The 14,979-nt window shown below is 40.3% G+C and overlaps 1 protein-coding gene across 4 annotated transcripts in view; it reads left to right on the top strand.

The window, feature by feature from the left end:
• Nucleotides 1–260: 260 nt before the first annotated feature.
• CP (ceruloplasmin) overlaps nt 261–14,979 on the top strand; it is a 237,551-nt gene continuing 222,832 nt past the window's right edge. For 2 of the 4 annotated variants that reach the window (XM_073581068.1, XM_073581067.1), the window contains exon 1: nt 261–447. In XM_073581068.1, coding sequence (XP_073437169.1) covers nt 276–447 — 172 coding nt within the window. In that variant the 5' untranslated portion in view covers nt 261–275. Of the gene's footprint in view, nt 448–1,251; nt 1,407–14,979 lie in introns of those variants that run through there. The other 2 variants (XM_073581070.1, XM_073581069.1) reach the window with 2 other exon arrangements.

Genomic DNA, 14,979 nt, shown 5'->3' with positions numbered 1-14,979 from the left:
GCTTCACCATCATTATATGTTGGGGGCTGCCTATTGCTTTGGGGTCTGCTCTGGGGCAGTTTAGTTTTTCCCCTTTCTGTCTTTAGGCTATATAGTTCTCCGGCTGTGATCGAGGGGTCTAGGGCACCGTAGGAACCCCCCACGGCTACTGCTAGTTGTTGTGGATAGGTTCAGGGGTCTGCAATCCGATAGCTGCCAACCTCTCTGGTTTTTCTGGACTTAGCTGGAATTTTGTTTTTTCCTCCTGCGGTCACTAATCATAACAGACATGTAATATGAAACCTGCTGAAGATGCTGTATTGAACCTGGATGTGCTGCGAAGTTATGAGAGTAAAGTTTTGCATTTTGAGTTACAACTGGACTGTGTCTCTGTTACTCCACAAACGGCCAAAGGTGACCTTAGAGACCAAAGGAAGAACCCTGATGGCACAGAGAATGCAGAGGCAAGTAAGTTGAAAGTGAAATGTGATTTTTATGTAGAGGGAGGCCAGAGCACGCAAAGCCTGTTAAGCTCAGCCACGACTACTACCCAGGCCGACCTTTACAGGAGCATGATTCTCCCGTTGCTTTTACTATAATGTTTTGTGTTGACTCCCAGACTCGCTCTACGTGAGTCCTTTACAATCTACCTGTCGCTTTGTACTACTATTTATATTGGTGAAAAATATTTTACTAAATGTTGTTGCATTATGTAGTAGTAAAGACGTTTTTGTAATCATTATAGACTGACTTTTTGACTCCATTCTTTTATGTTGAAATGTTGTACAAAATGAATAAATTGCAGGTTTTTTGTTGTTGTTCATTGTGGTGCTGCTGTTGAATGTACTTTCAGTGTTTTCCATATTGCATATTCCTGCAGCCTTAATTAATAATGTGTTTGATTGCATCAGCTTTCATAGTGTTGTAGAGCAGGAAATGTGAGAAATAACAATTATGCAAATACATTTTAAGATATGTTAAATAGGTCAGCAGAAGAAATATGTGTAACTTTTGATAATGTCTCAGTGTTGAGTCTAGGCTGCTTAGCTTGTAGAGCATTTCCTATTCTGGATATAGCTGTATCCATCTCTTACCTGAGAGCAGGACTGTGTGTGACTAATAGCTACTGAATGTAAAGGAGAATGTTCTTATCTACTGACATCAAACAGAAATCTAAGAAATCGTAAACAATTTTAGATATAATAGAAAGTTGTTGAATTTTTCAACATATAGTGATGAGGATTTATTTACATAAAAACACAAAACCCTTATAAATCCATATAAAAGAACTTCAGTAGTGAAGTAGGCGCACTGTAGCATACCATTAAGGTGACATCACTGCATGCATGGCATCGCCTGTGCCACCCACTGTTTATACACTTGAGAAGAGGATATCGAGGCTGCTGTGGACAGGGAATGAGGATCAGGTGAGCGTAATCTTTATTGTCTTTACATTATGGGGACTCTGAGAGAGTGCTGTCCTGGACATCATACTGTGTATAGGGAGCTGTAGGGCCATCATACTGTGTATAGAGGAGCTATGGGACCTCATACTGTGTATAGAGGAGCTATGTGGATCATAATAATGTATATATGGAACTGTAGTGTCATCATAAAGTAAATAGGGAGCTGTGGGAGAATCAAATTGTATATAAGGAGCTGAGAGGGGCCATCATACGGTATATAGGGAGCTGTGAGGATATTATACTGTATATAAAGGAGCTGAGAGGGGCCATAATTGTCACGGGGCAGTTGGGACAAAGCAGGAGACGTGGAACCTGGGCCCCTGAACTGCCCCTCAGGCTAAGGGGGTGCACTGACTCTCCTTAACTTGGGGGTACACTTGAAGGTAGTGAGGCCCAAGTCCCCAACCTGTCCCTATCTCCTGTTTAGCCCTGAGCTAAACCACCAACCCCCTCCCCAGGAGGTGAGACAGGGAATAAAGTGAACTGCACCCAATAACTCACAAAGGAAAATAGAACAGACACCACGGGGTTAAAGCAACTAAAACCCAAAACTTAGCTTTGCTCTGCTGCAAATGCTCCAAGCAACAGAGTAAGGATCCGATCAGCATCCAGCAGCAACTCCACTGCTCCAGATAATCTGAACCCCCTCTCCACCAGGTAGGTCTAGTCTTCACCACGGTTGGATAACAAATGAACAATATTACCAACAGTGATTTACTGCACATGACGACCTTTTATAGGAAGGAGGGGGGAGTAGTCATCACCTGTTGGTTAATTCACACACGTAGTAATCCCAGTGGCCACCGGGGGCAAAACTAGCACCAAAAACAACTACAGTTGTAGTAAACCCCAGCGGCCACCGGGGGAAAAAGGAAAAAGGTTTCTATAAGAATCCACATTCTGCCATGGCTCCAAAATGGACCGTGACAATAATACTGTGTATAGAGGAGCTATGTGGGTCATAATACTATATATATGGAACTGTACTGCCATCCTACTGTAGAAAGGGAGCTGTGGGAGAATCAAATTCTACTGTATATATGGAACTGCGGGGCCATCATGTGGTATACAGAGAGATATAGTGGGCATCATACTGTACATATGGATCTGTAGGAGCATCATACAGTACATAGGGAGCATCATACTGAATAAAGGGAGGTTTGGGGCCATCATGCTATATTTAGGGAGATGTGGTGGGCACCATATTGTGTAAAGGGGGCTGTAGGTGCATTATAGTGTATATAGGGAACTTGGAGGGGCATCTTATTGTATATAGGCAGCTATGGGGGCATCATACTGGGTATAGGGTAGCGATGGGAGCCATAATATTGTATATAACATTAATGCAGAAAAACACATGGCTCACATATCGAAAACGTATATACTGATCTATTGCAGCTATGCCAAATTTTACAAAACATCTGATTCTTAAGTAACATTCTGATTAGACAGTATGAATCCCACTGCCACATGACAGCAAACCTTTAATTGAGTTGTTAAGACTGGTAACTACCACTATATGGTCACCATATGGGGGTAACATTGGTATTTTAAATTTTGCTTTTATTTTTTTCTTTAGGTGCAATTCAGTCATTATGTAGTGGGGGATGTATGGTGGTATTATTGGTATTATTGGTCTTTGTACAGTTTGGGTTCTTCTGTAGAGGACCATTTATATTCTGGATCATTTATTCACCATACAGTGGTAGTGGTCATTGTGTAGTGGTATTATTTGGCCCTTGCACAGTGATAATTTTGATAATATTGGTCTGTTGTGAAGTATATTTAGGTGCGTACAGTTGTGCGCAAAAGTTTACATATCCCGGCAAAATTTTTGCTTTCTTGGCTTTTTTCAGAGAATATGAATGATAACACCATACCTTTTTCTCCACTCATGGTTAGTGGTTGGGTGAAGCTATTTATTGTCAAACTACTGTGTTTTCTCTTTTTAAATTATAATAACAACCCAAAACATCCAAATGACCCTGATCAAAAGTTTACATACCCTGGTGATTTTGGCCTTATAACATACACAGAAGTTGGCACAAATGGGTTTAAATGGCTACTAAAAGTAACATCCTCATCTGTGACCTGTTTGCTTGTAATCAGTGCGTGTGTGCATAAAAGCTGAGTGAGTTTCTGGGATCCAAACAGACTTGCATCTTTCATCCAGCCACTGGTGTTTCCGGATTGTGAGTCATGGGGAAAGCAAAACAACTGTCAATGTATCAATGAGAAAAGGTAGTTAAACTGCATAAAACTTTAAAAGGATACAAAAAGATATCCAAGGAATTGATAATGCCAGTCAGCAGCATTCAAAGCATTCAAACTGTCATTAACAAATGGAAAATCAGGGGCTTTGTAAAAACAAAACCACGGTCAGGTAGACCAACAAAAATGTTGTCCACAATTGCCAGGAAAATTGATCGGGATGCAAAGAAAAACCCACAAATTACATCAGCTTAAATACTGGACTCCCTGAAAACTAGCGGTGTGGCTGTTTCAAGATGCGCAATAAGGAGGTACTTGAAGAAAAATGGGCTGCATGGTCTAGTCGCCAGAAGAAAGCCATTACTGCGCAAATTCCACAAAGTATCTCGCCTACAATACACAAAACAGCACAGAGACAAGCTAAAAACTTCTGGAACTAGGTAATTTGGAGTGATGAGACCAAAATTGAAAATTTAGCAACAACCATAAAGATTACATTTGGAGAGAGGTCAACAAGGCCTATGATGAAAGGAACACCATTCCTACTGTAAAGCACGGAGGTGGATCGCTGATGTTTTGGGGATGTGTGAGCTACAAAGGCACAGGAAACGATCAAAATTGAAGGAAAGATGTATGCAGTACATTATCAGCAAATACTGGTGGCAAATTTGCAATCATCAGCCCGGAAGCTGCAAATGGGACATACTTGGACATTCCAACATGACAACGATCCAAAACACAAGGCCAAGTTGACCTATCATTGGCTACAGCAGAACAAAGTGAAGGTTCTGGAGTTGCCATCTCAGTCTCCTGACCTCAATATCATTGTATCATTGAGCCTCTAGGGGGAGATCCCAAGCGCAGTTCATTCTAGACAGCCCAGGCATTTCCAGGAACTGGAGGTTTTTTGCCAAAAAGAGTGGGCAGCTTTATCATCTGAGAAAATAGAGAACCTCATCCACAACTACCACAAAATACTTCAAGCTGTCATTGATGTTAGAGGAGGCAATACACGGTATTAAGAAATGGGGTATGTAAACTTTTGATCAGGGTCATTTGGATGTTTTGGGTTGTCATTATGATTTAAAAAGAGAAAACACAGTAGTTTGACAATACATGACTTCGTCAAACCACTAACCATGAGTGGAGAAAAGGTTTTGGTGTTATCATTCATATTTTCTGAAAAAGGACAAGAAAGCAAAAAATTCTGTTGGGGTATGTAAACTTTTGAGCACAACTGTAGGTAATATTTATTGTTGTTATTTCCAGAACAGAGGTATACAATAACTATTTACATAAAGATTTTGGCGGGGATGTTCATATGGGGGAACATATAATTTGGGGCTTAGGGAGCTGATCTGTTAAGACATCTGGCTCTAACATCAGTCAAAATCCAGCTACAACTGCTGGGATCTGAAAAAGTTCATTTGGAGGACAGGAGTAACACTCAGCATCCTTTGCCATACTAGATTTAGTACATCTGTTCATTATACAGCAGTTATGGGAAGTAGCCATAAATTATTGCAGGATTTAATATTAACCCCTTAACCCCCAAGGGTGGTTTGCACGTCCATGACCGGGCTAATTTTTACAATTCTGACCACTGTCCCTTTATGAGGTAATAACTCTGGAATGCTTCCATGGATCCTGGTGATTCTGACATCGTTTTCTCGTGACATATTGTATTTCATGCTAGTGGTAAAATTTCACTCATATAACTTGCGTTTATTTGTGGAAAAAATGGAAATTTGGCGAAAATTTCGCAATTTTCCAACTTTGAATTTTTATGCCCTTAAATCACAGAGATGCGGCACACAAAAAACTTAATAAGTAACATTTCCACATGTTTACTTTACATCAGCACAATTTTGGAACCCAAATTTTTTTTTCTTAGGAAGTGATAAGGGTTAAAAGTTGACCAGCGATTTCTCATTTTTGCAACACCATTTTATTTCTACGGACCACATCACATTTGAAGCCACTTTGAGGGGTCTATATGATAGAAAATACCCAAAAGTGACACCATTCTAAAAACTGCACCCCTTAAGGTGCTCAAAACCACATTAAAGAAGTTTATTAACCCTTCAGGTGCTTCACAGGAATTTTTTGAATATTTAAAAAAAAATAAACATTTAACTTTTTTTCACAAAAAAAATACTTCAGGCTCAATTTTTTTTATTTCACCAAGGGTAACAGGAGAAGTTGGACTGCAAAAGTTATTGTGCAGTTTGTCCTGAGTACGTTGATACCTGATATGTGGGGGGGGAACCACTGTTTCGGCGCATGGCAGAGATCTGAAGGGAAGGGAATCGTGTGTAACGGGGGCTTTACTGGAGCAGAGGCTACAGGGAGAAAATTAACTTCTTTTATCACTGTAGTCTCTAGTTTCTAGTTAAAATAGAGTGGTACAGGGAGTGGTTACAGTCACCGGTCACTACACAGTGATTACATTTGATTAAAAGCCTGTGCAGCGTGTGTGTGTGTGCAATGCAGGCTGTCGATCAAAGCACCAACATTCAGTGATTATTATAAATAGTTTATACGGCTTGAGACTAGATGTGGTCCATGGTGGAGATTCCCAAAAAATGAGAAATTTGACCTCCAACAATTTCTAGGCCAGTTTAAATACAGTGCTGTGCAAATTAATTGGGACAAAGCATTTTTTTAAGTAAAATTGTAAGTTGGTTACCAGTCAGTGATTCAAACCATTTTTAACTGCTTTGAACAGGCACTTTTTTTTTTAAATTAGACTACTAATATTTTACATCTGTGCAAAATCGTGGATACATGTCCAAAATTGTCCGAGTATCGGGCCAGTGTCAAGGAGGGGACACCAGAGAGACCACACAAAATCCCACCGCTACCACCAATTAGTCAAAGATCACAGCCAGGGGGCTCGTATCTCAGATCCACCTGCTGTATCTTTGGAGCAAATAACTCTCTGCTACCCCCTTTCTTTCAGACAATTATGCAATTGACTGAAGATCAACGGAGGAGGCCGCAGGCTGTTTCCACTAATGGGTCGGTTATCAGGAAGCTAACAGTGAGCATATGGTATATACTCCTCCAATTCAAGACCATGCAATATATGTAAACACCCCAGTACAGTCACTCTGAACTCCACGATAACCCCAGACTTCTCGCTGCCACCACCTGTCATTTTTACAGGCTGACAGAACTCCAGATTTCTGGTAGCATATGGCTTTGGGGCACAGCTTACAGAACAAAAGGAACAGAACTATTAGATTTTATATTTTATACAAAACGAGGCAGTATTTATAAAAAAAATATACAAAAGACTTTATAAAGGGGAGAAAAAATACAGCATATAAAGTACATAATATAAAAAGCACTAATGGAAGAAACTTACCACGCCACTCACAGAGAAGAGTCAGATTAGTCAAAGGAGAGCACTTCCATTGGGGACGTTCAGGGAACGGAATTCATGCAAACACGATGTGTATCTCTCTAAAGGAAACAAGATCATAATTCAACTTGACCTTTTATCATTACCTTAATTACACCCACACACCCTCCTTGAGGACCTCAAGCTCTCAGCCTCCCAGGAGTTTATAAAATTCTCAACTTATGTGATTATAGCTTCTTCCCGGATAATCGCAAAATTACGAGCTCACCATTATATTTTTCACTGAGGTTTTACCATTACCCAGAGATCAAACATGACCTGGCTGGTGTCAGTTATCTGGCCATTATTGATTTGTGGCTTATAGGCAGTTGTCACAGTTATGAAGAAATATGCATATTCTTCCCCTATTCGCCCTAAAGCTGAAAATGTTCAATATTTATAATGCTCCAATATTCATAATTTTCTTTTAGAGATATAGTGTCTGTGCTGGCTATTGTAGCATTTCCCTTGCAGTAAACCACAGTGTCATTTGAATTCAAAATGTGTTTCCTGGGAACAAAAACCCTTCCACTTTGCTATTTATGTGTAAACACAGGTACCCTATTGTTTTCCAGCCCTCTGAAAAGAGTTCTCCTGTCTAAATTACCTGTCCAAACTATAACTCTTTGTCTACACACAAAATATATCCTCCCTGGTATTGCTGTGGTCTTTTGTCCTAACTGGAACTCCTGCATGAGATACCATCTGAATTGTGTTTTTTCTGTGCTGTTTTGTGTATAAATATGTGATTCTTCAGATGTTGCATTAGTCTAGCCTGATGAAGAAACCTGCATAGTCTCGAAAGCTTGCAATGTGTTACCATCTTTTCAGTTAGCCATTAAAAGGTATCAACCACTGAGGACTCTCAATTCTAAATATTCTTCTATCTACTGGCTAACACGGAACAAAGATATATATCTTTCCAGTATCACTCTTCAAAAGAAATTCAGCAAATTCTCCATTCCAAATCCAAATTCCCCCCTCCCTTCCGAACCCAAGTGTGCCTAAACCACATTTAGCGCCCACATGTTTGGGCACTGTAATATGGCGCTGCTACCCTTCTGAGTTTAGCACTGTGCCTCAAAAGTACTGTAGTTTTTGACCACATATGGGGAATCAGTGAACTCAGGAGAAATTGCACAACAAACTTTGGGGTCCATCATCTCCTGTTATCCTTGTGAAAATACAAAATTTTGAGCTGAAAAAAGATTTTGTGGGAAAAGTTTAATTTTTTTTTATTTTCACAGCTTAACGTTATAAACTTCTGTGAAGCACCTGGGAGTTCAAGGTTCTCAAACACATCTAGATAAGATCCCTAAAGGGTCTAGTTTCCAAAATGGGGTAACTTGTGGGGGGCTTCCACTGTTTAGGCACTTCAGGGGCTCTCCAAACATGACATGGCATCCGCTTATTCCAGCAAATTTTACATTCAAAAAGTCAAATGGTGCTCCTTCTCTTCCAAGCCCTGTTGTGCACCGAAACACTAGTATTCCCCACATATGGGGTGTCGGCATACTTAGGAGAAATTGCATTACAATTATGAAAATGCAAAATTTGTAGCTAAAAAACATTTATTTGGGAAAAAAGTGATTTTTTTTATCTCCACGGCTCTACGTTATAAACTTCTGTAAAGCACCTGTGGGTTCAAGGTGCTCAATACACATCTAGATAAGTTCCCTAAGGGGTCTAGTTTCCAAAATGTCACTTGTGGGGATTTCTACTGTTTAATCACATCAGAGGCCCTCCAAACATGACATGGCGTCCGCTAATTATGCCAGCAAATGTTACATTCAAAAAGTGAAATGACACTCCTTCCCTTCCAAGCCCTGTTGTGTGCCGAAACAGTGGTTTTCCCCCACATATGAGGTATTGGCATGCTCAGGGGAAATTGCACAACAAATTTTATGGTCCATTTTCTCCTCTTACCCTTGCAAAAGTAAAAAAAAATATTAGGTCGAAAGTAAAATTTTTGTGAAAGAAAGTTAAGTTTATTTTTTCCTTCCACATTTCATTAATTCACGTGAAGCACCTGAAGGGTTAATAAACTTTTAGAATGTGGTTTTGAGCACCTTCAGAGGTGTAGTTTTTAGAATGCTGTCACTGACCGATCCACGTTGTACATCACGTTGATTGTGATGTGGAGTTTTTGGTTGGGTGAATTTACCCCTGTGTGTACTGTGGCCTGTCCTGATTAGACAGAGTCTTATTGAGCGCTCAAGGAAGGAAAGACGCCACACATGGTTAGCAGCAATACCTTCCAGCAGAACTCTGGAAACTTTATTCATATTCATGGTCTTTTATCAGTTCGTATAAAGGAGTGGTTACTCATTAACATAAAGGCTTTACTTCTTATCTAATTGGTCAGTTTGAATACATGAACATATATGGGTGTCCGACCTGGGGTTACTTAGACACCACATGATTTACTGTCCGGAGTCTTGCACTCGTCAGCAAGTCTCCAATATCGGCTGGACCATCTGGCCTTGCTTCCTCATTCCCTATGTCTGCTAGATATTTCTCAAGTCAAAGACAATGAGATGACTGGGTTGCAGGTTATTTCCACAAACTAGTTATAAGGTTCAAACTGTGAATATGTATCTGTGTGCAGTATATATGAGTATATAGCAGTATATAGCCTATAGCAGGCAAGTGAGATATAGATGAAATACATATACAGTGGGGAAAAAAAGTATTTAGTCAGTCAGCAATAGTGCAAGTTCCACCACTTAAAAAGATGAGAGGCGTCTGTAATTTACATCATAGGTAGACCTCAACTATGGGAGACAAACTGAGAAAAAAAAATCCAGAAAATCACATTGTCTGTTTTTTTTCATTTTATTTGCATATTATGGTGGAAAATAAGTATTTGGTCAGAAACAAAATTTCATCTCAATACTTTGTGATATATCCTTTGTTGGCAATGACAGAGGTCAAACGTTTTCTGTAAGTCTTCACAAGGTTGCCACACACTGTTGTTGGTATGTTGGCCCATTCCTCCATGCAGATCTCCTCTAGAGCAGTGATGTTTTTGGCTTTTCGCTTGGCAACACGGACTTTCAACTCCCTCCAAAGGTTTTCTATAGGGTTGAGATCTGGAGACTGGCTAGGCCACTCCAGGACCTTGAAATGCTTCTTACGAAGCCACTCCTTCGTTGCCCTGGCGGTGTGCTTTGGATCATTGTCATGTTGAAAGACCCAGCCACGTTTCATCTTCAATGCCCTTGCTGATGGAAGGAGGTTTGCACTCAAAATCTCACGATACATGGCCCCATTCATTCTTTCATGTACCCGGATCAGTCGTCCTGGCCCCTTTGCAGAGAAACAGCCCCAAAGTATGATGTTTCCACCACCATGCTTTACAGTAGGTATGGTGTTTGATGGATGCAACTCAGTATTCTTTTTCCTCCAAACACGACAAGTTGTGTTTCTACCAAACAGTTCCAGTTTGGTTTCATCAGACCATAGGACATTCTCCCAAAACTCCTCTGGATCATCCAAATGCTCTTTAGCAAACTTCAGACGGGCCCGGACATGTACAGGCTTAAGCAGTGGGACACGTCTGGCACTGCAGGATCTGAGTCCATGGTGGCGTAGTGTGTTACTTATGGTAGGCCTTGTTACATTGGTCCCAGCTCTCTGCAGTTCATTCACTAGGTCCCCCCGCGTGGTTCTGGGATTTTTGCTCACCGTTCTTGTGATCATTCTGACCCCACGGGGTGGGATTTTGCGTGGAGCACCAGATCGAGGGAGATTATCAGTGGTCTTGTATGTCTTCCATTTTCTAATTATTGCTCCCACAGTTGATTTCTTCACTCCAAGCTGGTTGGCTATTGCAGATTCAGTCTTCCCAGCCTGGTGCAGGGCTACAATTTTGTTTCTGGTGTCCTTTGACAGCTCTTTGGTCTTCACCATAGTGGAGTTTGGAGCCAGACTGTTTGAGGGTGTGCACAGGTGTCTTTTTATACTGATAACAAGTTTAAACAGGTGCCATTACTACAGGTAATGAGTGGAGGAAAGAGGAGACTCTTAAAGAAGAAGTTACAGGTCTGTGAGAGCCAGAAATCTTGATTGCTTGTTTCTGACCAAATACTTATTTTCCACCATAATATGCAAATAAAATGAAAAAAAAACAGACAATGTGATTTTCTGGATTTTTTTTTCTCAGTTTGTCTCCCATAGTTGAGGTCTACCTATGCTGTAAATTACAGACGCCTCTCATCTTTTTAAGTGGTGGAACTTGCACTATTGCTGACTGACTAAATACTTTTTTTCCCCACTGTACATATGTATTTCCATAACAATTGCTTCGGCTGTCAGCACTTATGGACTAGGGGCTCAGCGGAAGGTACCGGAGACCGACTGCTGCAACCAGAAGACAGATCATTTTAAGAACCCCCATCTGAGGACATCACCCGGCCGCTACCAGTTCTACAACCCCCTGCGGGACCATCTGCTGCAGAGGAGCATACAGGACACGATAAGTTCCTTCCCTGGACTGTTATTACTTACAATTGTTATTCTTATTATCCCAACTTTAACCATTAACCTCCCTGCAAGGAGTGAATACCTTGTTCCATTAAATTGTTACATTATGTTAATGCTTGCTCTGCCTCCTGTCTGTCACTGCATCCCGCAACCTGCTTACATACCATCGACAGATAATGGAGGTGGCTGACATGGAGAAATCCTACCAATGGCTGGAGAAAGCTGGACTTCAAGGCAGCACAGAGGAACTAATCATAGCAGCACAAGAGTAAGCACTAAATACCAGATCCATAGAAGCAGGAATCTACCACACAAGACAAGACCCAAGGTGCAGACTATGCATAGAAACCTCAGAAACTATCAAACACATAGTGGCAGGATGCAAAATGCAAGCAGGAACGGCATATACTGAACGCCACAACCAAGCAGCGGGAATTGTATAAAGGAACATCTGCACAGCATATGGGATAAGTCCAGGTGGAAGACCCCAGAGAAAGTGATGGATAATGAAAGGGTAAAAATCGAGTGGGACCTCAAGATCCAGATGGATAAGCAGGTGTTGGCTAACCAACAAGACATTGTGATAGTAAACATGGATCAGAAGACAGCAATGATAATAGCTGTGGCAGTGCCAAGTGACAGCAACATCAGAAAGAAGGAATATGAGAAGCTGGAGAAATACCAGGGCCTCAAAGGAGAGCCGGAGAAGATGTGGAATGTGAAGGCAACAGTGATTCCAGTGGTGAAAGGAGCACTTGGACCAATGATTTCTAAGTTGGGAGAATGGCTACAACAGATCCCAAGAGCAACATCTGAACTCGCTATCAAAAAAAGCGCAATGCTGGGAACAACTAAGATCCTGCGCAGAACCCTCAAACTTTCAGGCCTCTGGTAGACGACCCGAGAATAAGGAAGGACAAAAAAGACCACCCCCATTGGGGGGTGAGAGTTAAGTTTTTTTTATTTATTTATGTACATCCAGTTGTGTGAAGAAGTGTTTGTTACACTTAAGTGTTTCAGATCACCAAACAAATTTAAATATTGGACAAAGATACCACAAGTAAACACAGAATGAAATTTTTAAATGAAGGTCTTTATTATGGGAAAATGAAATCCAAACCTACAGGGCCCTGTGTGAAAAAGTGATTACCCCTTAAACCTAATAACTGGGCCACCCATAGCAGCAACAACTGTTAAGTGTTTGTAATAATTGGCAATCGTTCTTTTACAAGGCTCTGGAGGAATATTGGCCTACTCATTTTTGCAGTTTGCAGAATTATTGTAATTTAGCCACATTGGAGTGTTTCCCAGCATGAACCACATTTTTAAGGTCATAGCATCTTAATCAGATTAAGATCAAGACTTTGACTAGGCCACTGCAAAGTCTTAATTTTGTTTTTCTTAAGCCATTCAGAGGTGGACTTGCTGGTGTGTCTTGGATCATTGTCAAGCTGCATAAACCAAGTGTGATTTAGCTTGAGGTCATGGAACAGATGGCCGGACATTCTCCTTCAGGATGTTTTGGTTTACAGCAGAATTCATGGTTCCATTTACAACGGCAAGTCTTCCGGGTCCTGAAGTAAAAAAAACAGCCCCAGACCATCACACTACCACCACCATATTTTATTGATGGTATGATGTTCCATTTCTGAAATGCTCTGTTACTTCTATGCCAGATATAATGGGACATATACCTTGTCAGTCTGTAGAATATTCTCCCAAAAGTCTTTGTGATCATCAAGATGTTTTCTGGCAAAACTGAGACAAGACCTTATGCTCTTATGGCACAGCATTGGTTTCTGTTTTAGGACTCCGCCATGCAGGCCATTTTTGCCCAGTCTCTTTTTTTATGGTGAAATCATGAACACTGACCTTAACTGTGGCAAGTGAGGCCTGCAGTTCTTTGGATGTTGTTGTAAGGTCTTTTGTGACCTCTTGGATGAGTTGTCGCTGCGCTCTTGAGGTAACTTTGGTCGGCTGGTCACTCCTGGGAAGGTTCACCATTTTTCCATATTTTCACCATTTGTGGATAATGGGTCTCACTGTGGTTCACTGGAGAAATACAAAGCTAGAGAAATTACTTTTTAACCTTTTCCAGACAGATAGATCTCAATTACTTTGATTTTTTTTGGATCGTGCTTTTGAGGATCTTTTAGTCTACTTCACTTTGTCAGGCAGGTCCTACTTAAGTGATTTCTTGATTGAGAACAGGTGTGGCAGTAATCAAGGCCTGGGTGTGGCTAAGGAATTTGAACTCCGCTTCCCACAGATGTGATAAACTATAGTCAATTAATGTTTTTTTTGGGGGGGCAATCACTTTTTCACACAGGGCCATGTTGGTTTGGATTTATTTTTTCTTTAATAATAAAGTCCTTCATTTAAAAACTTCATTTTGTTTTCATTTGTGTTATCTGTGTCTAATATTTAAATGTGTTTGGTGACCTGAAACATTTAAGTGTTACAAACATACAAATGAATCGGAAATCAGGTAGGGGCAAACACTTTTTCACACAACTGTATATATATTTTTTTTTTCCTACAAGACAAAGGAAATGTGTCATCTTTAACTTTAGGCCTTTTAGAAATTATTTCATCTTCAACTTGCTTATTCGTTCACAATAATAGTAATTTTGACTAGGGGTACCCAAACTTTTACATGCCACTATATACATTTTCCTAGTGACTTCTGACAAATGAATTTGACTTAAATAGATTTTCCAGCCTCAGTTATTCTTATTTTTAGCTATAGAAACATGGAACCATGGCATAGAATTCTGTGGTTTATAATTATCCCTTTTTGACCCTTAAGACATTGCCAAATATTGGAATATCCCTTGCACAACATTAGAATGATTAACAAGTTCAACCTCCAGGGCCGATTATGTTGCTGAGCTTTGTCACAAAACTTTTTTGTTACTTTTTACAAAAACATTGTAGATTTGAAGAGTAATGTCATTGTTAACAGGTAAGCAGATGCAACAGCGCAGACAATGAGGAGACAGTGGTACTTAGCAAGCAACTAATTTTTGGCTATCACAAATAACTATCTATATACAGTATATCTAAAGGCCCGACGTCAAGGAAAACAGTGAACAGTGACAGTATAGTTATTTATGACACAATCAGAACACGGTGATACAACTAGCAGGCTATCTGTACAACATGATATATATATATACAGTGGGGCAAAAAAGTATTTAGTCAGTCAGCAATAGTGCAAGTTCCACCACTTAAAAAGATGAGAGGCGTCTGTAATTTACATCATAGGTAGACCTCAACTATGGGAGACAAACTGAGAAAAAAAAATCCAGAAAATCACATTGTCTGTTTTTTTTTCATTTTATTTGCATATTATGGTGGAAAATAAGTATTTGGTCAGAAACAAGCAATCAAGATTTCTGGCTCTCACAGACCTGTAACATCTTCTTTAAG

The sequence above is a fragment of the Dendrobates tinctorius genome, unplaced genomic scaffold (assembly GCF_039654945.1).
Source record: "Dendrobates tinctorius isolate UK_male_01 unplaced genomic scaffold, ASM3965494v1 ptg000069l, whole genome shotgun sequence".
Classification (NCBI taxonomy): domain Eukaryota; kingdom Metazoa; phylum Chordata; class Amphibia; order Anura; family Dendrobatidae; genus Dendrobates; species Dendrobates tinctorius.
Note: the sequence above shows the minus strand (reverse complement) of the source record. Positions and strands in the feature narration are given on the sequence as shown.